The sequence below is a fragment of the Centroberyx affinis genome, unplaced genomic scaffold (genome assembly GCF_046629955.1).
Source record: "Centroberyx affinis isolate AG114_WGS23_722 - 3 ecotype Tasmania unplaced genomic scaffold, CSIRO-AGI_Caff_v1 ptg001775l_1, whole genome shotgun sequence".
In the NCBI taxonomy this organism is placed as follows: domain Eukaryota; kingdom Metazoa; phylum Chordata; class Actinopteri; order Beryciformes; family Berycidae; genus Centroberyx; species Centroberyx affinis.
Window position 1 is genome coordinate 364,940 of NW_027280168.1, and position 15,502 is coordinate 380,441.

A 15,502-nucleotide genomic window follows, 5' to 3' on the forward strand; every position below is an offset into this window, starting at 1 on the left:
CAATGTCACTATAATCATATTTTTCGATATTGTTATATATGCATGTATGTAAAATCACCTTAATCAAATTAATTTAATATTTCCTTAAAGTGTTTAATACCTCATTTTTGCCAGAGCTTTTAAATACAACTTGCTTGCTGTCATAAATTTAAACAGCAGAATTGTGTGTCAAGATATCCCAAGATCTTATCTCTCAAATAGGACCTTCTCTGTCACTATAGCACCTCATCCTCTACAGCACATATTACATGTGGTGTTCCCCAAGGTTCTGTCCTTGGTCCAATTCTCTTCAGTTTGTATATGCTCCCCTTTGGCCACATAGTTCGGAAATATGATGTTTCTTTCCACTGTTATGCGGATGCCAGAGCAGCAACACTCAGCAGTGTTGACACTTTAAGAGCCACGGTGGGCTCAACTGCATAGACTGTAACAGGTGGAGGCCGGGGAGGTGGAGGTAAAGCTTCACCGAGCAGCAGAGTGTGCAGCAGTTGAGAAGCAAGAATCAGTGTAGGAGGAGGCCATTTAAATAGACCGCCTTGCTATAAGAATGGATTATGATTGGTGTGCATGGCGATCAGCTGGTAGATGACTAGCAACACGTGACTTCCGTATCCTGCCTGAACTAACGTGACGCTTCATATTTATACCAGATCAAAGCACATATTCTTGAAATTAAATTTGTTCTGAATCCAGCGGCACCAAGCATTTGATAAAACTCCTTGTATTTTTTCAGATACAGTCATTTCTGTATCATACTATTTTTAGTAGTTAGTCACAAGAGCTCTCTGATTTTATCAGTTTTCACAAAAATACTAGTGTAAATATAGGCTACAGTAGGATCCCATGATCATGTTCACGTTTGCACTAAGGGTCCAGATAGACTCAAGTAAAAATCAATTATAAAAATGATTCTCCAATGTGTTTTCAGAGAGAAATTATGAGAAAAGTAGCTCCACACCCATGTGTTTGATTTTGTATGAAATGCCATGATTTTCAATAAAAAAAAGTCTTGAAAAATAGTTTAAGAATTTCATCTTTCTTTCTTGTCTCTATTGTAGGGGAAAAATGACTCTTTTACCCTTGTGGGTCAAAATAAATGAGCAACGTTTCAGAAGCCTTCTGTGGATTCTTTATTCAGACATGCATGGAGAGAAAATCTCCATGCATGTCTCCATGCATCTCCAAAGCACATTCCAACCTTGTCAAAACTAGTTCTACAATACACACTAACGTTAGTTCTATTCTTACGTGGTTGTCTCTACCAGTAAACACTAGCCTGAGGGCTAAACTCCTGATATCATGTGGAAGTCATATAGCTCACTCATGATGGCCGCAAGACTTCTTTAATGTGAGCAGGACCTTCTCACTGATACTCCACTAGAGGGCAAAGAAATGCAGTGTCCTATTTTATTTCCTACAGTATTTATAGTCATATAGAATGTAGCCATAATCGGTTCCCCAGGCTCTGAAGGACGCTGTTTTAGACAAATATTTGATGTACTGCTGTAAAGTATATATAGATCAGTGAAATGTAAATTCTCTGTCTACCTCTTTATTCTTTGGATGTGCTAGCACATGTATTCATCTGGTTATGAGGGTGATGCTTCAGCCTAGGGCTGGGCGATATAGTTGAAATCAATATCACGATAATCATGATTTTTTTTTCCAATATTGAAATATATATATCATGATATGGCTTACATATGCAAAATCACCTTAATCAAATTCATGTTCATCCAATTGAACCAAATGGTAATGTTGGGTGTGATGTCAAACCAAACTGAAATCTTCAAATAGTATTCCTTAAAATGTTTCATACCATACCTCATTTTGTCAGGGTTTTTAAACAAAATAAGCTTATCAGACTGACTGGCTTTGAATGAAATACGTAAGTTTGATTCCCATGGTGTGTGAAAAAAACGACAACATAAACAACAAAGACAATTTACTCATTTCAGTATTATATTATTTATCGCATAGCATATGAGTGCACAACATTGGCTATAGTGCCTGCTCTAACCAGTAGGGTGACCTACCAGTGACTAACTGACTGTTTTACGTGTGTTGCTCCTGTATTAGGCATATGTCCCTTGCTCGTCTTCCACCAGTACTAACCCTGTGATGTCAAACTCCAGCTCTTGCCAGTTGAACACATTCCCTGGAATGAAATTGTAACCGCTCATGTAGAGCTGGATCTCACTGGGCGAGAGCACAGAGTCCCACATGTGGACCTCAGAGATCATGCCAATGAAAGACTGTTTAGCATCGAAACGCCCACCGTGAGAGTCCTGGTCTTGGCCCAGGATGGTGATGGGACGCCCGGTGATGGGCTGTCCGGAGTAGATGAATCTTTTGACGGTCGGCTTGCCGTCCACCCACAGCTGAGCCACCCCGGTTTTGGAGGTCCAGGTGGCGCACAGGGAGTGCCAGGCGTTCCGTTCCAAGGACACCGCCAAGAAGTTTGTGTGCTTGTTCAGAGCAGACACCTCAATCTCATCTTTTGAGTTCATTATGAAAATCAAAAAGTCATTGCTGTGGGACGGAGTAGCCAAAGAGAACAGCGAATAGTCTCTGCTGAGATCTGTGAAGAATCTGAACAGATCGGCCAACGGTGAGAGATGCAAGGAAGCATTTAATCAAAAACATAATGAATAATATGATTTTTCTGCAATTCTTTACTGATATTACCACGTTTACCTGAGGCAGGCTGTCACAGAGTTGAATTTGTTTTTATTTGTCAGCAGTTTGACATGAGCTGTGTTGGTCTCTTTAGGAAAGACGAACTCCTTGCCTGAGAGATCTGCACAGGGGAGAAAACCAAACCAACAAACTCAGACAGGCCAGTCAGAGTTCAAGTGACAGGAGAGAGAGCAAGAAAAGGTTTATAACTACACATACACCGTCTCAAACAGTATATTCTGAATGAAACAGAAAGCACTGCTACCAATCACTCATAAATACTAGTGTCAATATATTGGGTAAACAGACTTGATTGAACAACAATGACAAACCTTGAGGTGCTGCATAACATGTTGCAAACATCACCATCAGAAGTAAGAGCTTCTCCATCTGAGATTTAAAAAAAATGTGAAATCACAATTGCATTGCAGATAATATTGTTTAACATGACTTAACATGACCAGTGAACTCATTCTCCTGTTGCATTATGGTCATGAGATTGTATCACTTTAGCTGCATAATTTTTCAAAGATACCATAAAGGGAGAGAGCCATAGACAACAAAACATTAGGAATAAGATGGAAATAACATTTAAAGAGCATCAGAGAAGTGGCTCAGGTAGACCTCTGTAGACTAAAATGGAAACAAACATGAAGATTCACGCTATAAATCCAATTACATTGATAGCAGGTTTTGATTCTTAGTGGTGTAGAGACAAATCTTACCTTGTGGCTTGGTTGTATCATCTGCGTGTGAATGACCTGGACCCCAAATTCAAAACCTCCTTTTATTTGTGAGGCACATGGGCTATAGGCTATTTGCACTTTGATCTTTCATCATCACAGACTACTATTGCCAGTGGACTATTTATAGTCAAATACGTAGAATGTAGCCATAATCTCTTCCCCAGGTTCTGAAGAAGGCTGTTTTAGACAAATATTTGATGTACTGCTGCGAAGTAGATCAGTAAAATGTAAATGATCTGTCTCCCTCTTTATTCTTTGGATGTGCTAGCACATGTATTTATCTGGTTGTGGTGCTTCGAGTGCTGGGTGATATTGTTGAAATCAATATCACGATAATCAGACTTTTCAATATCTATATCTATATCTATATATATATATATATATCATGATATGGCTCACGTATGCAAAATCATGTTAATCAAATTCATGTTCATCCCATTGAACCAAATGGTAATGCTGGGTGTGATGTCAAACAAAACTGAATTTTTTAAAATAATATTCCTTAAAATGTTTAATACCTCATTTTTGTCAGAGGTTTTAAAATCATCCCCAAATCATCATATCATCACGATATGATTCCACTGAAAGATGATAAACAATATTATCGCCCAGCCACATGCAGGGAGGGCAGACGGACTGGAGTTTGATTCCCATGATATGTGGAAAAAACACAACAACATGAACTTTTGACAATTTATTTATTTTAGTTATTGCATAACATAAGAATGCACAACATAGTATATAGGCTACTGGCTAACATGCATGCTGTTACCAGTAGGGAGACCACCAGTGACGAATTGACTGTTTTACATGTGTCACTGCTTTATTCTGCTTTCCTGATTCTCTTCCACCAGGATTTGCCCTGTGATCTGAAACTCCAGCGCTCTCCAGTTGAAGATATTCCCTGGAGTGAAGTTCATGTCATTCATGTAGCGCTGGATCTCACTGGGCGAGAGCACATAGTCCCACATGTGGACATCAGAGAGCATGCCGATGAAAGACTGTTTAGCATCAAAACCCCCGCCATAAGAGTCCTGCTCTTGGCCGAGGATGGTGACGGGAGCCCCGGTGATGGGCTGTCCGGAGTGGATGAATCTTTTGACGGTCGGCTTGCCGTCCACCCACAGCTGAGCCACCCCGGTGTCGGAGGTCCAAGTGGCGCACAGGGAATGCCAGGTGTTACGTTCCAAGGACACCGCCAAGAAGATTGTGCTGCCATCCCGAGCCCAAATGCCAATCACATCCTCAGAGTTTATTTTGAGAAGCAAAAAGTCATTGTTGTGGGACGGAGTAGCCAAAGAGAGTAGCGAATATTCTCTGCTGAGATCTGTGAAGAATCTGAACAGATCGGCCAATGGTGAGAGATGTAGGCAAGCATTTAATCAAAAACATAATGGATAATAGGCCTACCTTTCTGCAATTCTTAACAGATAATAACACGTTTACCTAAGGCAGGCTGTCACAGAGATGAATGATGATGATGATGTCAGTAGTTTGACATGAGCTGTGTTGGTCTCTCTAGGAAAGACAAACACCTTGCCTGAGAGATCTGCACAGGGGAGAAAACCAAACCAACAAACTCAGACAGGCCAGACAGGTCAGAGTTCCAGTGACAGGAGAGAGAGCAAGGAAAGGTTTATAGCTACACACACACTGTCTCAAACAGTATATTCCGTGTTTGAATGAAACAGAAAAAAACAGTGCAGCAAATCACTCACAAATACTAGTGTCAGTATATTGGGTAAACAGATGTATTAATTGAACAACAATGGTTGACAAACCTTGAGGTGCTGCATAACATGTTGCAAACATCACCATCAGAAGTAAGAACTTCTCCATCTGTGATTTAAAAAGTTTAAGTCAGAATTGCATTGCAGATAATATTGTTTAACAAGACTCTTAACATGATCAGTGAACTCATTCTCCTGTAGTATTATGGTCATGACATTTATTTATGTCATGATCATTTATCACTTTGGCTACATAATGTTTCAGGCTTAGGCAATAATGAGGTGCCAAGCAACTAGTTTTACAATCTGTGCAAAAAAAAAACAATTCTAGACAGTGTCGTACTTCTGCCATATTTCTCCCTCCATAATCTAATGAATAAATGTCACTAATAAAAAATAGCCCTCATACTTTTAATTTGTACATGATAGCTCAAAGATACCTTAAAGGGAGAAAGCCAACAAAAAACAAAATATTAGGAATATGATGGAAATAACATTGAAAACAGCAACAGAGAACTGGCTCAGGTAGAGCTCTGTAAACTAAAATGGAAACAAAGTTGAAGATTCACACTATAAATCCACTATAAATCCAATTAATAGCGGGTTTTGATTCCTAGAGGTGTAGAGACAAATCTTACCTTGTGGCTTGGTTGTATCAGCTTCATGTGAATGACCTGGACTCCCCAAATTCAGGATGTTGGACCTCCTTTTATCTGTGAGCCAAATAGGCTAGGCTCTTTGATCTTCTTTATCATCACAGACTTTGGACTTTTCTTTCTTTCTTTCCTTTTTTTTGCAGACCAAACATTGTAATAAAACATCTCAGAATCACATCATCACCATTAGTAAAACACATACATTTACAGTCACGCTTTGAGTTTATTAAAAATGTGTTATTTTCCACAATTTGTGATTCATAGTAGCCTAGTTGTCTTACCTATTAATTAATTAATTTGTTTATTTGTTATGTCTTTTAAAGAACATTCTGCATTAAATCATATGTTGGTTGGGTCCTCGTAATTTTACATTCATTAATCTTCTTGATTTCCAAAGCTCTTCCTTAACAAAAGGAATAACTCCCCGCTAATGATGAACATTAGCTGAGGCCTCATGCTCTAAAGAGCCATACCCACATCTTCAAATTTATATGTGGTTTTATACATGTTTTAATAAATAACATTGCCCAGACTCTGTTTCTTGCAAAGGGACAAATCCAGAAACAAGGAAGTATTGCTTCCTCATTCCCACAGCAGCTGTCCTGGGCACTAATTAGCACTTATAAGCACAATAATAATTCTACGAAAAACCTGTGTTAGCTGACAATGTGTCCAATCTGACATGCAGTGTGTTAACGTTCATTCGTTAACATGTTGATGCCAACTTTGCAGGTGGCAGTCCCAGTTTCACCTTTGAGATCAATAAAGTTTAATGGTGCAATAGGCTAGGTAGGATTTAACTGACCCATAGCACAAAATATCCATAATAGCCGATATGTTGTTGATAAATACCAATGAGTCAGTGATTACTTTGCCATGGTGCTGAGTGTTCTGGCTTTCAAAACTCACTTTCTGGCCATATTTTGCTTTGATAACTGACGCTATGCGATAATTCTTTTTCTTTTTTGGCATTTCTGCTTTACTAGACAGCCACATGAGAGAGACAGGAGAGACAGGGCAGAGAGGGGGGACGACATGCAGCAAAGGGCACAGGCCGGACTCGAACCCGTGCCGCTGTGATTAGGGCTTAGCTTTAATGGTCAGTCACATGCTTTACAAGTGACTGCCCACTTCCCTATTACCAACAACTTCATCCATGTTCCTCTGAAACCCACCTGCCTCTAGACCATCACTTTGACTACTGCCAGTTTTGGTCTCTTAAACCTAAGGTCTCTCTGTAATAAATAATTTATCTGTAAAGACTTTGTTGTGGACAACTCTCTAGACTTTTTTTTATAGCAACTGAAATTTGGCTGAGTCCTGGAGACTCCACCCCCCTGGTTGAGGCAACACCATCTGGTTTCTCTCATTTTCACCTAGCTCGGCTGTCCGGCCGTGGTGGAGGACTAGCAGTTTTTCACAGGGCATGTTTTAAACGTTTACCTGTATCAGTTGGTACTTTTAACTCTTTGAAGTTCTGAGTTTTCTAATTTCTAGTGAAGTCCCTCTGCTCTCTGCCTTGTGTGTGCCTCTGTGTCTGACCATAAGGCCATCATGTTAAATGTGGACCTCTCCCACGCCATCCTTGACATATGTGCCCCTTCTTCTTCTTGTGTCCTTCAAATTCCTTCAATAGCACGTGCACAACTATCCTTGATACTATTGCACCCTATAAAATCAAAAAAGCTAAACGTGATGTTTCTCCCTGGGTTAATAAGCACATCAGGGCCCTTAAGAGAGAGTGTAGGAAAGCAGAGCGAAGATGGAAGTCAAACAAGCTACATGTCTTCCACGATATCTTAAAAGATCTCATGTTTAGATACCAGAAAGCTGTTAAAGATGCAAGAGCAAAGGTTCTTCTAACCTTATGGAACGAAACTGTCATGATTCCACAACTCTTTTTAATGTCATCAGCTCTGTTGTTCGCTCCCCTTGTGGTTCTGCTGTTCAACATGTCCTGTAAAGTGTGAGGATTTCCGATCGTTCTTTGTTACCAAAGTCGACAACATTAGTTGCGTGATCTCCCCCTCCAACCAAGACCTAGCCATCCTCTGTGCTACCTCTGCTGTGCTGAGTAGTTTTGAACAAATCTCACTTAAGGTTCTAGTAGAAACAGTCTCCCATATGAACTCTACTACTGGCTCACTTGACATTATTCCCACAAAACTGCTCAAGGAGGTCTTTGACAGCATTGGGCCTATCATCCTCCAAATTGTCAATAGCTCACTATCCAGTGGCCCTGTTCCTGCCTGCTTCAAACATGCTGTGGTTCAACCACTACTTAAGAAACCCACCTTGGACCCCTTCATCCTAAACAACTATAGACCCATCTCCAAGTTGTCTTTTCTGTCCAAGATTTTAGAAAAAGTGGTCTCAAATCAATTGCTATCGTACTTGAACAATAATAAAATATTTGAGGTGTTCCAATCTCGCTTTAGATCGTTTCACAGTACAGAAATCGTCTGCTTAATGCTGACGTAGGAAACTGTTTGGTTTTAGTCCTCCTGGATCTCAGTGCGGCCTTTGACACCATGGACCACACTTTGCTACTCAAGCATATGCAAGACTGGGTGGGTATAAATGGGTCAGCACTAGACTGATTAAGATCTTATCTCTCAAATAGGACCTTCTCTGTCACTATAGCACCTCATCCTCTACAGCACATATTACATGTGGTGTTCCCCAAGGTTCTGTCCTTGGTCCAATTCTCTTCAGTTTGTATATGCTCCCCTTTGGCCACATAGTTCGGAAATATGATGTTTCTTTCCACTGTTATGCGGATGCCAGAGCAGCAACACTCAGCAGTGTTGACACTTTAAGAGCCACGGTGGGCTCAACTGCATAGACTGTAACAGGTGGAGGCCGGGGAGGTGGAGGTAAAGCTTCACCGAGCAGCAGAGTGTGCAGCACTTGAGAAGCAAGAATCAGTGTAGGAGGAGGCCATTTAAATAGACCGCCTTGCTATAAGAATGGATTATGATTGGTGTGCATGGCGATCAGCTGGTAGATGACTAGCAACACGTGACTTCCGTATCCTGCCTGAACTAACGTGACGCTTCATATTTATACCAGATCAAAGCACATATTCTTGAAATTAAATTTGTTCTGAATCCAGCGGCACCAAGCATTTGATAAAACTCCTTGTATTTTTTCAGATACAGTCATTTCTGTATCATACTATTTTTAGCAGTTAGTCACAAGAGCTCTCAAAAGGTAGGATTGTTAGTCTCTTATACTCTTGTGTGTGTGTAGTTGCTTTGTACACTCCTTTCTGAGAAATCAACATATGGCCTATGTAATAAGCACATTCCAGCCTTGTCAAAACTAGTTCTACAATACACACTAACGTTAGTTCTATTCTTACGTGGTTGTCTCTACCAGTAAACACTAGCCTGAGGGCTAAACTCCTGATATCATGTGGAAGTCATATAGCTCACTCATGATGGCCGCAAGACTTCTTTAATGTGAGCAGGACCTTCTCACTGATACTCCACTAGAGGGCAAAGAAATGCAGTGTCCTATTTTATTTCCTACAGTATTTATAGTCATATAGAATGTAGCCATAATCGGTTCCCCAGGCTCTGAAGGACGCTGTTTTAGACAAATATTTGATGTACTGCTGCAAAGTATATAGATCAGTGAAATGTAAATTCTCTGTCTACCTCTTTATTCTTTGGATGTGCTAGCACATGTATTCATCTGGTTATGAGGGTGATGCTTCAGCCTAGGGCTGGGCGATATAGTTGAAATCAATATCACGATAATCATGATTTTTTTTTCCAATATTGAAATATATATATCATGATATGGCTTACATATGCAAAATCACCTTAATCAAATTCATGTTCATCCAATTGAACCAAATGGTAATGTTGGGTGTGATGTCAAACCAAACTGAAATCTTCAAATAGTATTCCTTAAAATGTTTCATACCATACCTCATTTTGTCAGGGTTTTTAAACAAAATAAGCTTATCAGACTGACTGGCTTTGAATGAAATACGTAAGTTTGATTCCCATGGTGTGTGAAAAAAACGACAACATAAACAACAAAGACAATTTACTCATTTCAGTATTATATTATTTATCGCATAGCATATGAGTGCACAACATTGGCTATAGTGCCTGCTCTAACCAGTAGGGTGACCTACCAGTGACTAACTGACTGTTTTACGTGTGTTGCTCCTGTATTAGGCATATGTCCCTTGCTCGTCTTCCACCAGTACTAACCCTGTGATGTCAAACTCCAGCTCGTGCCAGTTGAACACATTCCCTGGAATGAAATTGTAACCGCTCATGTAGAGCTGGATCTCACTGGGCGAGAGCACAGAGTCCCACATGTGGACCTCAGAGATCATGCCAATGAAAGACTGTTTAGCATCGAAACGCCCACCGTGAGAGTCCTGGTCTTGGCCCAGGATGGTGATGGGACGCCCGGTGATGGGCTGTCCGGAGTAGATGAATCTTTTGACGGTCGGCTTGCCGTCCACCCACAGCTGAGCCACCCCGGTTTTGGAGGTCCAGGTGGCGCAAAGGGAGTGCCAGGCGTTCCGTTCCAAGGACACCGCCAAGAAGTTTGTGTGCTTGTTCAGAGCAGACACCTCAATCTCATCTTTTGAGTTCATTATGAAAATCAAAAAGTCATTGCTGTGGGACGGAGTAGCCAAAGAGAACAGCGAATAGCCTCTGCTGAGATCTGTGAAGAATCTGAACAGATCGGCCAACGGTGAGAGATGCAAGGAAGCATTTAATCAAAAACATAATGAATAATATGATTTTTCTGCAATTCTTTACTGATATTACCACATTTACCTGAGGCAGGCTGTCACAGAGTTGAATTTGTTTTTATTTGTCAGCAGTTTGACATGAGCTGTGTTGGTCTCTTTAGGAAAGACGAACTCCTTGCCTGAGAGATCTGCACAGGGGAGAAAACCAAACCAACAAACTCAGACAGGCCAGTCAGAGTTCAAGTGACAGGAGAGAGAGCAAGAAAAGGTTTATAACTACACATACACCGTCTCAAACAGTATATCCTGAATGAAACAGAAAGCACTGCTACCAATCACTCATAAATACTAGTGTCAATATATTGGGTAAACAGACTTGATTGAACAACAATGACAAACCTTGAGGTGCTGCATAACATGTTGCAAACATCACCATCAGAAGTGAGAGCTTCTCCATCTGAGATTTAAAAAAAATGTGAAGTCACAATTGCATTGCAGATAATATTGTTTAACATGACTTAACATGACCAGTGAACTCATTCTCCTGTCGCATTATGGTCATGAGATTGTATCACTTTAGCTGCATAATTTTTCAAAGATACCATAAAGGGAGAGAGCCATAGAAAACAAAACATTAGGAATAAGATGGAAATAACATTTAAAGAGCATCAGAGAAGTGGCTCAGGTAGACCTCTGTAGACTAAAATGGAAACAAACATGAAGATTCACGCTATAAATCCAATTACATTGATAGCAGGTTTTGATTCTTAGTGGTGTAGAGACAAATCTTACCTTGTGGCTTGGTTGTATCATCTGCGTGTGAATGACCTGGACCCCAAATTCAAAACCTCCTTTTATTTGTGAGGCACATGGGCTATAGGCTATTTGCACTTTGATCTTTCATCATCACAGACTACTATTGCCAGTGGACTATTTATAGTCAAATACGTAGAATGTAGCCATAATCTCTTCCCCAGGTTCTGAAGAAGGCTGTTTTAGACAAATATTTGATGTACTGCTGCGAAGTAGATCAGTAAAATGTAAATTATCTGTCTCCCTCTTTATTCTTTGGATGTGCTAGCACATGTATTTATCTGGTTGTGGTGCTTCGACCGAGTGCTGGGTGATATTGTTGAAATCAATATCACGATAATCAGACTTTTCAATATCTATATCTATATCTATATCTATATATATATATATCATGATATGGCTCACGTATGCAAAATCACGTTAATCAAATTCATGTTCATCCCATTGAACCAAATGGTAATGTTGGGTGTGATGTCAAACAAAACTGAATTTTTTAAAATAATATTCCTTAAAATGTTTAATACCTCATTTTTGTCAGAGGTTTTAAAATCATCCCCAAATCATCATATCATCACGATATGATTCCACTGAAAGATGATAAACAATATTATCGCCCAGCCACATGCAGGGAGGGCAGACGGACTGGAGTTTGATTCCCATGATATGTGGAAAAAACACAACAACATGAACTTTTGACAATTTATTTATTTTAGTTATTGCATAACATAAGAATGCACAACATAGTATATAGGCTACTGGCTAACATGCATGCTGTTACCAGTAGGGAGACCACCAGAGACGAATTGACTGTTTTACATGTGTCACTGCTTTATTCTGCTTTCCTGATTCTCTTCCACCAGGATTAGCCCTGTGATCTGAAACTCCAGCGCTTTCCAGTTGAACACATTCCCTGGAGTGAAGTTCATGTAATTCGCGTAGAGCTGGATCTCACTGGGCGAGAGCACATAGTCCCACATGTGGACATCAGAGAGCATGCCGATGAAAGACTGTTTAGCATCAAAACGCCCACCGTGAGAGTCCTGGTCTTGGCCCAGGATGGTGATGGGACGCCCGGTGATGGGCTGTCCGGAGTAGATGAATCTTTTGACGGTCGGCTTGCCGTCCACCCACAGCTGAGCCACCCCGGTTTTGGAGGTCCAGGTGGCGCACAGGGAGTGCGAGGCGTTCCGTTCCAAGGACACCGCCAAGAAGTTTGTGTGCTTGTTCAGAGCAGACACCTCAATCTCATCTTTTGAGTTCATTATGAAAATCAAAAAGTCATTGCTGTGGGACGGAGTAGCCAAAGAGAACAACGAATAGTCTCTGCTGAGATCTGTGAAGAATCTGAACAGATCGGCCAACGGTGAGAGATGCAAGGAAGCATTTAATCAAAAACATAATGAATAATATGATTTTTCTGCAATTCTTTACTGATATTACCACATTTACCTGAGGCAGGCTGTCACAGAGTTGAATTTGTTTTTATTTGTCAGCAGTTTGACATGAGCTGTGTTGGTCTCTTTAGGAAAGACGAACTCCTTGCCTGAGAGATCTGCACAGGGGAGAAAACCAAACCAACAAACTCAGACAGGCCAGTCAGAGTTCAAGTGACAGGAGAGAGAGCAAGAAAAGGTTTATAACTACACATACACCGTCTCAAACAGTATATTCTGAATGAAACAGAAAGCACTGCTACCAATCACTCATAAATACTAGTGTCAATATATTGGGTAAACAGACTTGATTGAACAACAATGACAAACCTTGAGGTGCTGCATAACATGTTGCAAACATCACCATCAGAAGTGAGAGCTTCTCCATCTGAGATTTAAAAAAAATGTGAAGTCACAATTGCATTGCAGATAATATTGTTTAACATGGCTTAACATGACCAGTGAACTCATTCTCCTGTCGCATTATGGTCATGAGATTGTATCACTTTAGCTGCATAATTTTTCAAAGATACCATAAAGGGAGAGAGCCATAGAAAACAAAACATTAGGAATAAGATGGAAATAACATTTAAAGAGCATCAGAGAAGTGGCTCAGGTAGACCTCTGTAGACTAAAATGGAAACAAACATGAAGATTCACGCTATAAATCCAATTACATTGATAGCAGGTTCTGATTCTTAGTGGTGTAGAGACAAATCTTTCCTTGTGGCTTGGTTGTATCATCTGCGTGTGAATGACCTGGACCCCAAATTCAAAACCTCCTTTTAATTGTGAGGCACATGGGCTATAGGCTATTTGCACTTTGATCTTTCATCATCACAGACTACTATTGCCAGTGGACTATTTATAGTCAAATACGTAGAATGTAGCCATAATCTCTTCCCCAGGTTCTGAAGAAGGCTGTTTTAGACAAATATTTGATGTACTGCTGCGAAGTAGATCAGTAAAATGTAAATTATCTGTCTCCCTCTTTATTCTTTGGATGTGCTAGCACATGTATTTATCTGGTTGTGGTGCTTCGACAGAGTGCTGGGTGATATTGTTGAAATCAATATCACGATAATCAGACTTTTCAATATCTATATCTATATCTATATCTATATATATATATATCATGATATGGCTCACGTATGCAAAATCACGTTAATCAAATTCATGTTCATCCCATTGAACCAAATGGTAATGTTGGGTGTGATGTCAAACAAAACTGAATTTTTTAAAATAATATTCCTTAAAATGTTTAATACCTCATTTTTGTCAGAGGTTTTAAAATCATCCCCAAATCATCATATCATCACGATATGATTCCACTGAAAGATGATAAACAATATTATCGCCCAGTCACATGCAGGGAGGGCAGACGGACTGGAGTTTGATTCCCATGATATGTGGGAAAAAACACAACAACATGAACTTTTGACAATTTATTTATTTTAGTTATTGCATAACATAAGAATGCACAACATAGTATATAGGCTACTGACTAACATGCATGCTGTAACCAGTAGGGAGACCACCAGTGACGAATTGACTGTTTTACATGTGTCACTGCTTTATTCTGCTTTCCTGATTCTCTTCCACCAGGATTTGCCCTGTGATCTGAAACTCCAGCGCTTTCCAGTTGAACACATTCCCTGGAGTGAAGTTCATGTCATTCATGTAGAGCTGGATCTCACTGGGCGAGAGCACATAGTCCCACATGTGGACATCAGAGAGCATGCCGATGAAAGACTGTTTAGCATCAAAACGCCCACCGTGAGAGTCCTGGTCTTGGCCCAGGATGGTGATGGGACGCCCGGTGATGGGCTGTCCGGAGTAGATGAATCTTTTGACGGTCGGCTTGCCGTCCACCCACAGCTGAGCCACCCCGGTTTTGGAGGTCCAGGTGGCGCACAGGGAGTGCGAGGCGTTCCGTTCCAAGGACACCGCCAAGAAGTTTGTGTGCTTGTTCAGAGCAGACACCTCAATCTCATCTTTTGAGTTCATTATGAAAATCAAAAAGTCATTGCTGTGGGACGGAGTAGCCAAAGAGAACAACGAATAGTCTCTGCTGAGATCTGTGAAGAATCTGAACAGATCGGCCAACGGTGAGAGATGCAAGGAAGCATTTAATCAAAAACATAATGAATAATATGATTTTTCTGCAATTCTTTACTGATATTACCACGTTTACCTGAGGCAGGCTGTCACAGAGTTGAATTTGTTTTTATTTGTCAGCAGTTTGACATGAGCTGTGTTGGTCTCTTTAGGAAAGACGAACTCCTTGCCTGAGAGATCTGCACAGGGGAGAAAACCAAACCAACAAACTCAGACAGGCCAGTCAGAGTTCAAGTGACAGGAGAGAGAGCAAGAAAAGGTTTATAACTACACATACACCGTCTCAAACAGTATATCCTGAATGAAACAGAAAGCACTGCTACCAATCACTCATAAATACTAGTGTCAATATATTGGGTAAACAGACTTGATTGAACAACAATGACAAACCTTGAGGTGCTGCATAACATGTTGCAAACATCACCATCAGAAGTGAGAGCTTCTCCATCTGAGATTTAAAAAAAAATGTGAAGTCACAATTGCATTGCAGATAATATTGTTTAACATGACTTAACATGACCAGTGAACTCATTCTCCTGTTGCATTATGGTCATGAGATTGTATCACTTTAGCTGCATAATTTTTCAAAGATACCATAAAG

General features: G+C 40.3%; 5 protein-coding genes across 5 annotated transcripts; all 5 read right to left on the minus strand.

The window, feature by feature from the left end:
* Window positions 1–2,075: 2,075 nt before the first annotated feature.
* On the minus strand, window positions 2,076–3,069 carry LOC139652210 (serum amyloid P-component-like). Its single transcript, XM_071529197.1, has 3 exons — window positions 3,012–3,069; window positions 2,698–2,800; window positions 2,076–2,592 (listed from the first exon to the last, which is right to left on the minus strand). Exons 1-3 carry the CDS (start codon window positions 3,067–3,069, stop codon window positions 2,076–2,078), a joined length of 678 nt encoding a protein of 225 aa, XP_071385298.1.
* Window positions 3,070–4,240: 1,171 nt separating this feature from the next.
* LOC139652211 (serum amyloid P-component-like) lies at window positions 4,241–5,264 on the minus strand. Its single transcript, XM_071529198.1, has 3 exons — window positions 5,207–5,264; window positions 4,872–4,974; window positions 4,241–4,763 (listed from the first exon to the last, which is right to left on the minus strand). Exons 1-3 carry the CDS (start codon window positions 5,262–5,264, stop codon window positions 4,241–4,243), a joined length of 684 nt encoding a protein of 227 aa, XP_071385299.1.
* Window positions 5,265–10,000: 4,736 nt separating this feature from the next.
* On the minus strand, window positions 10,001–10,994 carry LOC139652212 (serum amyloid P-component-like). Its single transcript, XM_071529200.1, has 3 exons — window positions 10,937–10,994; window positions 10,623–10,725; window positions 10,001–10,517 (listed from the first exon to the last, which is right to left on the minus strand). The coding sequence occupies exons 1-3, from the start codon at window positions 10,992–10,994 to the stop codon at window positions 10,001–10,003; spliced, it is 678 nt and encodes a 225-aa protein (XP_071385301.1).
* A 1,177-nt stretch (window positions 10,995–12,171) lies between these two features.
* On the minus strand, window positions 12,172–13,171 carry LOC139652213 (C-reactive protein-like). Its single transcript, XM_071529201.1, has 3 exons — window positions 13,114–13,171; window positions 12,800–12,902; window positions 12,172–12,694 (listed from the first exon to the last, which is right to left on the minus strand). The coding sequence occupies exons 1-3, from the start codon at window positions 13,169–13,171 to the stop codon at window positions 12,172–12,174; spliced, it is 684 nt and encodes a 227-aa protein (XP_071385302.1).
* Window positions 13,172–14,349: 1,178 nt separating this feature from the next.
* Window positions 14,350–15,349, minus strand: LOC139652214 (C-reactive protein-like). The gene is made up of 3 exons (XM_071529202.1): window positions 15,292–15,349; window positions 14,978–15,080; window positions 14,350–14,872 (listed from the first exon to the last, which is right to left on the minus strand). Exons 1-3 carry the CDS (start codon window positions 15,347–15,349, stop codon window positions 14,350–14,352), a joined length of 684 nt encoding a protein of 227 aa, XP_071385303.1.
* Window positions 15,350–15,502: the final 153 nt, after the last annotated feature.